The sequence below is a fragment of the Haliotis asinina genome, chromosome 5, assembly GCF_037392515.1.
Source record: "Haliotis asinina isolate JCU_RB_2024 chromosome 5, JCU_Hal_asi_v2, whole genome shotgun sequence".
NCBI classification, from domain to species: Eukaryota; Metazoa; Mollusca; class Gastropoda; order Lepetellida; family Haliotidae; genus Haliotis; species Haliotis asinina.
The window spans coordinates 26,282,843-26,291,098 of record NC_090284.1 but is presented as its reverse complement, the minus strand read 5'-3'; the positions used below and the strand labels follow the sequence as shown (position 1 = coordinate 26,291,098).

Sequence of the window (8,256 nt, the reverse complement as noted above, 5' to 3'; positions counted from 1 at the left end):
GTTGGGAACCGATGGCTTGTCAACCAAATCAGCGAGCCTGACCACCAGATCCTCGTTAATCGCCTCTTACAACAAGCATAGTCGCCTTTAATGGCAAGCAGAGTTGCTGAAGATCCATTCTACCCCTGACCCTCACGGGTCTATGGCACCTGCGTCCTGCACTGTGGCATATATAATACTCTCCTATCGATGAACGTAAAAGGGGTTCGCATCCTCAAATCAGGCAGCAAGGATAAATTTAACCTTGCTCTAAACAGGGAGACTATATAGAGAGGTAGAAGAAACTCCCCGAAAAGCCACTGAACGTATGCCTCGGGCCGCTGCGTAACCAGTGTACCCAATATTGCGGCAGCGTAGTAGTTAAGATTGTGCCCGATATATTTTCAACAGCTGATTAAATTCACACGTTAATTAGTACAAATGGTAAAGAAAGCATGCGAGTGGCCTATCCCTGTTGTAGATTATATATTATCCCTGCTTCAAATCTGCGATGAAATGCTGAGCCCACTGATGCAGTAACATGCTATCCTATAATTCAAGAGGCAAGTCTAGATAGACAGTTAAGGAGGCCAGTCTACTATTTTCATTTTGTCAAAACTTTTCATTTAAATTATTAATTATTACCTTATATACTTGTGCATGTCTAGGATAAGTTAAGCCTTTACGCTATTTCGTATTTCGCCGTTTATGCACTCCAAGAAAAGCAATATTACACACACGCATGCATGCACGCATGCACACACTGAATAAAAGGAAATTACGGGTTGTTTCTACATCCCATGACGGACATACCATATTCATTTACTAATTAATACTATGTCAGTGTTCAATGTGGTGTCAACAAGAGTGAAAACTGCTTCTCTGCGACAGAAAAATGGCAGCCACTCAAAGTCACTTTCCAGCACTGGAGCGTGCAGGCGAAACCGATTGAAGCTCACTACAATGCTCAAACACATTAAGTTACCCTTATGCAAGGGCGGAGGGAGCGTGGTATCGCTGTCAGGAGCTTGCTCCCCCCACGCGCTGTTACGAATGTAGGTGGCGCTTTAGCTTCCATGGCGACAAGAAACAAACTTCCGCTCATGGTTGCCGGGGATCTCTAAGCAACGTTTATCCTGTTTCTCCTCTCGTCCAGCCCATGCAGATTACTAAAGGAGTAGAAAAGTAACTTTCAAAGTACACTCGAAGCACACAATAGGCAAGTATGGCGTCGGCAACACTTATGAGCCACGAGATTCCACCTGAGAGGCCTGTCATGAGGTCAGAATCAGGCACAGTAAATAATGAAATGGAGACGGTTTACACTGGAAACACTGGAAACAACATGGGCATATCCACAGAGGGATTTCGGGCGGCTAAGTACAATCCTTCCGAATGGCACGAAAGTAACTACTCGAAGTACTACCAGTCGTTTGTTGACAGGGATGGTGCGGAAAGGTTGCGCCATGAATCTAAGAGAGTTTCAAACGAAACTGAAGCAACAACAAACAAAACACAGTCCGAGGTGACCAAGAAGCTGAACGAAAGAGTCCAAGATATCAACTTCTGGAAATTCGAACTTGAAAGAGAAATTGGTGATGTTATTTCTGAAACAGACTTGTTGCTTGCTCAGAAAAAGCGGCTGGAGAATGCCCTTCGTGCCACTGAAGTACCTCTCCATATTGCAACAGACAATCTCAACTGTAGGCAAAGGAGACAGGGTGTGGACCTGGTTCAAGATGACCCAGAACTGTCATTATTAAAGGTTTGTACAGAAGGATTGTTTGATCAACTGTCAAGCAGAGCATGCATTTGTATTTACAGAATACCGGATTCCTACCAGCCATATTGTTTAGTGTCATGTCACCCTAACCCTAAATCTCTTACCCCTACTCCAACCCTAACCAAAAGTAAACTTGCTGGTTTTCAAAGATGCGAGATGGTATTCTGTATTCTGTAGTCTTATCTTGTTTTTATTTTGTCAGTTTTAGGTTAGCTCAACCAAAGGGATGGGCTGAGTTTTCTTGATACATGCAATAATACATATCCCAGTGTCAGTGCTTTTTGGTGATGTAAGGCAGAAAATTACTTTTTGACTTTAATATCAATTAAAGTTTATATTTTACTAACCTTGAGTGACAAAGGATAAATTCATCTATTTCACACAAAAATATCAAGTGTTTCGTACAAACGTTGTATTGGCAAAACTCTTGCCTATACATCCAGATATTTTGTGTGGATTTTTGACAATGAGCCATAATTTTCGATCCACACTGCAATGAGGGAGTGCTGTGATCATACAGACTTTCTCTATTCTTATATATAGACTTTCCCTAGGAGACAACTGATCTTACTGCATTTACGCTTGCTATTATTTGTTATAGAGGCATTTGATTTTGCATCTGAGGTAATATTAACAATCTCTAGTAATAACATTGATGTTTGTTTTTTATATAACTTAAAGTCAGAATTTTCATTGTTGATAAAACTTCTCACGACAGCAAACGAGCATCTGCCTACCAATGAAACAGCTTGTGTACTCCAATTGCACATATTCCCCCGATATAGTGCTAGCAATGCAATCATTGAAATCACCAGAATGTCAAAGTCAGCTCGCTTTGGGATATAGTTGCCATCACTGACATGCATTTTGCTCATTTTTCACCATCTGTCAGCTAGTCCCAGAATACACAGCAGTTAATATCTTTCTGAATTTCCACTAGAGCCATCATCTCCATGAAAAGTGAAAAGTTATAAATATTGTGCAAATATTTATACCCCTAGACCACAACCAATTTCACCTTAAATGAGGTCAAATATTGGAGTTTTACAATACTGAGTACTGTGGAAGTGTGTGATATTTTTGTATCAAAACTAGTATTGATATGATTACTGATATTTATGTATAAAATACACAGTTTTGTTTTTTTTATTTCAGGAGGTGGAGATAATAAACAATGTTCAAGATCTTCTCCAGAAAACAATCGGTCAAGCTGAGGCACAGATAAAGTAAGATAGCAACAGTTGTATTATAAATTATTATAAAAAATTCCTTGGAATTAAATCAATGAAGTTTTTTATCATAAAAGCTTAGAATGTTTTAGAATAATTCAAAGCATCTTATTTCAAAATTATTTCTTTAAAAGTAATTATGCCATGAAATGATGCCGCTCTCATTTTTTTTTTCAAGGCTAAACCGAAATGCAAAGCAAGACCTGGAAATGGATTGGAGTGATAAAAAGGAAGCGCTGGAAATTGACACAAAATGTGCATCACTTAGGAATCACCACACTCACAAACAGTTCTACCCTGGAGCAGCTAAGTTCCAAGAAATGTAAGAAAACTGAGACAAAGAATTTGATGACTATGTAGAAAAGGGCTAACTGTATCAGAATATTAATTTTATTACATTATTGAAAAGGGCTAACTGGAGCAAAATCACCTTGAAGAGGATGGCTTTTACCACCCATTCAGTTCATAACTGTGAATCATAATGATCCAGCTCATATCAGTATTGAAATATATTTATCTCTTCCCAACAGACATGAGCAAAATATAATAATGGGTTACAACAAAAGAACATCAGTGCTATGAATTAGTACTTATGATCACTATATAATTAACACTATTCCAGCCAATCCACCCCCGAGTCATGGGCTCAGTTTTCACATGACAACATTGTGAGAGCTGAGCATGAGCGAATGGCCTCCATCCAGCTGCGAACTCTCATTGACAACATCTTGGAGGACACATCCCGTGACATGCGGGAACAGTGTGATGCCGTGGATGTTGCCTTCAACAAACGTGTTGAGGACATGGAGGATGCCAAGACCAAGCTTGAGGAGAATCTCCACAAGGTCAGACTTTCAGTCACAGTAGTTATGTTTTGAAAAGGTAACTTTATATGAACAGGATTATCTTATAATTGACAAATTCAAAACATCAGTGTCAAGAAAATGCTTGGTTGTTTATAGGAAATATGCTTTATGACAATTTTCTTTTGTATTTCAGTCAGATTAATGGAAAACACATACTCACACCAGCACAAATATCTCTGATATGAGTTTTTTTATATCAAGATTTGAAGGGTAGTGACATCATAAACTTCAACTGAGCAAACATCCTAAACAAACAAACCATTCCTTAACCAGCAATCCACTATAATATTGTCTCTAAAACCAAGTGTTGTTTTTTTTTTTTTCAACCATTCATTAAGGAAGTGAATAGTTATAGGCCCATCAGCATGATCTAATACATGAGTTGTATACTTGCCCCAGTACATAGATATGACAACCTAGCTTCCAAAGAGTGGCATGGAGATGTCAAAGGCACAGGTAACATGTTACATATCCTTACAGTTAGGCATAGAGTTCTTGCATATTGTGTTTGATTGCTTAAAACACTTTTATATTACAGTTTTCTGAATGTTAACTGAATGTTTAAAATAGTTTGAATCTTAATCTTTAAAATGGTTAGTTGCCCCTGCCCTTACAAACGTCAACAATTAGACAGGCATTGACCTCCTGCACTAGTTCATCCAGCATGACCTTATGTCATCCGTAAATAATAGTAGATCTGTGGTTGTAGCGCAAAGCAACCAAAGCTCTGACAATCTTAGGCCTGTGTTAAAATGTGGGAGTTATGATTACCGGTGACATTGTACAATGGGGCCTTGAAATAAACCAAATGGAAATTATTCCACATCTAGATTGGTACTTGAGATAGCTTCATTTGGGGACGCGTATGGACTGCTATTACTGTCTTGTTGGGTCTTGTTGCCTTGGTTAGTGTCAAAAACAAGGACAGATTCTGAACCCGTGTCATACTGAAGAGAGGTTCATGTCAGGTTCAACATGTTTTCTTGCTATACCTGTCATAAATCATACACTCAGTTTCCTTTAGAGGTGAAAGCAATGTTAGACATATATTCTTATCACCAGGAATGGGATATTTGATAAGGCCTGCACTTCAGACAGTGTAGTTTTACCTCTCATATTTAGGCCTATTATTTAGAGATTGTAAAGTAACTTTTCAGATATTCTTGTCTTATTAAAATGTTTTTTTTCTTTATAGTCATTCTCACATTTGTTGGGGGGGTGAGGCAGTGGTAGTGTAGTGGTTAGAGTGTTCACTTGTCATGTCAAAGACCTAGGATCTATTCCCCACATGGGTGTGACCGGTGACCGGTGTGTTAAACCAAACTCACTCAATTTCACATTTGTCAAAATGGAATCTGATCTCACTTTTTTGTCTTGGGATATTGTGTATATTGGAGTACCCAATTGTGATTTAATGTTCTCATGCAGGTGTGTGTTGAGATCAGCAACCAGGAGAAGAATATTGAGAGCTTGAAGAGGGCCATAAGGGACAAGGAGGATCCACTTAAAGTTGCTCAAACTCGCCTTCAGAACAGAACCTTCCGTCCAGGCGTTGATCTGTGCAGAGATCCTGTGCAATACCAGTATGTGCAATTTTACTCAAAACACGTGGAAGTCAGATGTGCAGTTTTCTAAGAAATCTGATACTTTTTATGGATAGAAATTAAGATATCAGTAGTTTTTCAAACAAAAAATAATCTAAGACAATGCAAAAACCCCTTCATCATATTTTTAACCTTGTTAAAATTGTTTCTATTATCCTCCTCCAGGCTAGTTGGCGAAGTGAATGAGATCTGCCAGTCAATTGATGCCCTCCAGGCCAAACTGAATGATGCTGTCAACTCCTTGAAGGATCTCCAGGATAACCGTATGTCACTTGAGAAGGAGATCTCTTGCAAGAAGAACAGTCTCTTCATTGACAGAGACAAGTGCATGACTCATCGTACCCGCTACCCAACCACCCTTAAACTCCAGGGCTATCAGTAAAGTCTGGGCATGCAAATCTGATTAAAGTATCAAAGAAACCAATACCGCTGAAGTTAATTATTCAATGATTGTTATGTATTTAACGTTTGCCACCGATGGAGTTCACTCTGGCTCTGTCGGCCATCAATTTCACTGTTGCATGATTACTTGGAGATACATTTGTTGTTGTGATGTACATATTATTTTTGTTTGTTTTTTGTTAAGAAATAACATACCAAATGATGCAAAACACACACTGTAACATACCTTTTAGAAGATCCATAAATGGATCATATCTTTTAAGTTTTAGTTCATGAATGTCATTTTGTTTAGGTGTATGTGTGTAGTCCAAGGCTACCATGTTAAAATTATCAGTTGTATTCCATTTCCATGAAGTAGTATTGCAGAAGTTTGCAGTTGATGTGTCATTACCCAGTTTGTTGATTTACTTCAGGTACTGTCTCCTCACTGTACATACATAACTAGGACTTTCTGTGGCATATAAATCTTTCTAAGTGCAAACCTATGCTTGTGTTAGTTTTGTCACATGTATACATCAGTATTATTGTTTTAACAAATTGGAGCCACACACAAAGATCTCTTAAAAGTGATTTATTATGCTTAATTGTATATAAAAGATGAATAAACCAACAAAAAACACAACACATCCTATGTTGTCTATAGCATCTTCATCCTATGTATCTTCTCAGTGTGCAGCTAAAGACAACCCATTTGTCCAAAAGAACTCCACCACCTATGTTCTTTTAGTGAACTCATATGTGTTAATTCTGACTCGTCATTGCTCTCCTTCACAGAATAACACATGAAAGGATCTACCTCAGTGGATAACATTGTCACTTCTAATCTTAACAGCAAAATATGAACCACAGAAAATATTTCACTCATCATCTCGGCTCACCTGTGAAAAAGAGCACATAGATTTCTCAAGCAATGAAGGTATGTGAGGTCAATGAATTATATGAACAATGCTATGACGTCATGTTTCTTCTGTGACATTGTGTTCTACAAGCTGTGACAATGGGTAGCCAACCTGTGTTTGAAAGTAGATTTGAGTTCACTTTCCTCAATTTGACAACTTCGATAATAAACAGAATATTATATTTGTGCCCATATCATACTATGTTTATCACTCTCAGGAAATTCCAGCAGTCAGGCACTGGTGTTGCAAATACAGTATTACATAGCACTTATGTAACATCCTTTATTGCTTGGATTGATGCTCGTGATGTTGATCAGTGGATTGTCAGGTCCAGACTCAACTGCCACATACCTGGAATATTGGTGATTGTGGCATTTAACAACCAATCCAAACCAGATGGTATCCCTGTTCTGTATAGACACCATACATGTTTGTAGGTTTTAACAGAACTAAATGTCTTCAACTGGTGAGCTATGAAGTGGTCAAGCCATGGTAAAACTGAAATACTGTACAAATGCAGTGGGACTACTGGAAATCTATATATTGGCGAGACTCAAGGGAGTGCCCGCCATAGCTAGGCTTCAGTGATTCTGCTATGGACTGCCCCTGGTCTTAATGTTTAATGAGATACGCTTCAGGAAGATAGATCTGTATTGATTTCTACATCTGCGGAGCAGACCATTACAATCTTGTTCAACAGTACTATCACTGTGTGCTCTTCAAGCACCTTTGACATGCCTACTTCAATACATGTCCAGTCTTTGGTATTTACACAGGGATGCTGAAAGGACAAATTCTGTGCATATATAAAGGCTTTATACCATGATTCTAACTGGGTTTTGCTCAATATTTAATAACGTGCATAGAAAATAGGTTATACTGTCAAGTTAGAGGATGTGTGGCCCACAACAAACATGGAAATATGATCAGAGAATTTAATGGATGACAACTGGACATATACTGACTGAAAAATAGTCTAATAATCATAAAATAGATCACCTAAAATGTAGAGACATGATAACAATTTCAACTTAGAAAATGTTTGAAACTTTTCATCCTGATGGACAAAAATAATGAGACATCTGTAGGTGATACAGTTGATGAATGGGCATGTACAAATAAACTGTTGACACATAATCCACAATTATACAAATGCAGAAAATGTTGGACAATAAGAAGTACAAAATGATGGTAGTTACACCAAAATCTTTTAGTTCCAAGGAATTCTACTGCCTTGACTTGGTGTTTGTGACAGATTTCTACAACAATGCTGCACGTGTGAGATTGGAGGAAATACAATGACATTCATTCACCCCCATTTACAATAAATAGCCTGTGGTGATTACAAAATCATAAGTATTGAAAGGTAGTGTGAGTTTTCAGTGACAGATGAATTAAGCCCATCATTGTGTAACATGAAATATCAACTGAGCAGAATTTCATAAGCATGAAACAGGAAGCCTTTTGTATTATGGTTACTTTTCATGGGATCCA

General features: G+C 38.1%; 1 protein-coding gene across 1 annotated transcript; it reads left to right on the top strand.

Annotated features, from left to right (window-relative positions):
- The first annotated feature begins 401 nt into the window (after positions 1 to 401).
- On the top strand, positions 402 to 6,485 carry LOC137283308 (tektin-4-like). Its single transcript, XM_067814761.1, has 6 exons — positions 402 to 1,744; positions 2,918 to 2,988; positions 3,170 to 3,313; positions 3,614 to 3,836; positions 5,286 to 5,440; positions 5,627 to 6,485. The coding sequence occupies exons 1-6, from the start codon at positions 1,205 to 1,207 to the stop codon at positions 5,841 to 5,843; spliced, it is 1,350 nt and encodes a 449-aa protein (XP_067670862.1). The 5' UTR covers positions 402 to 1,204; the 3' UTR covers positions 5,844 to 6,485.
- Positions 6,486 to 8,256: the final 1,771 nt, after the last annotated feature.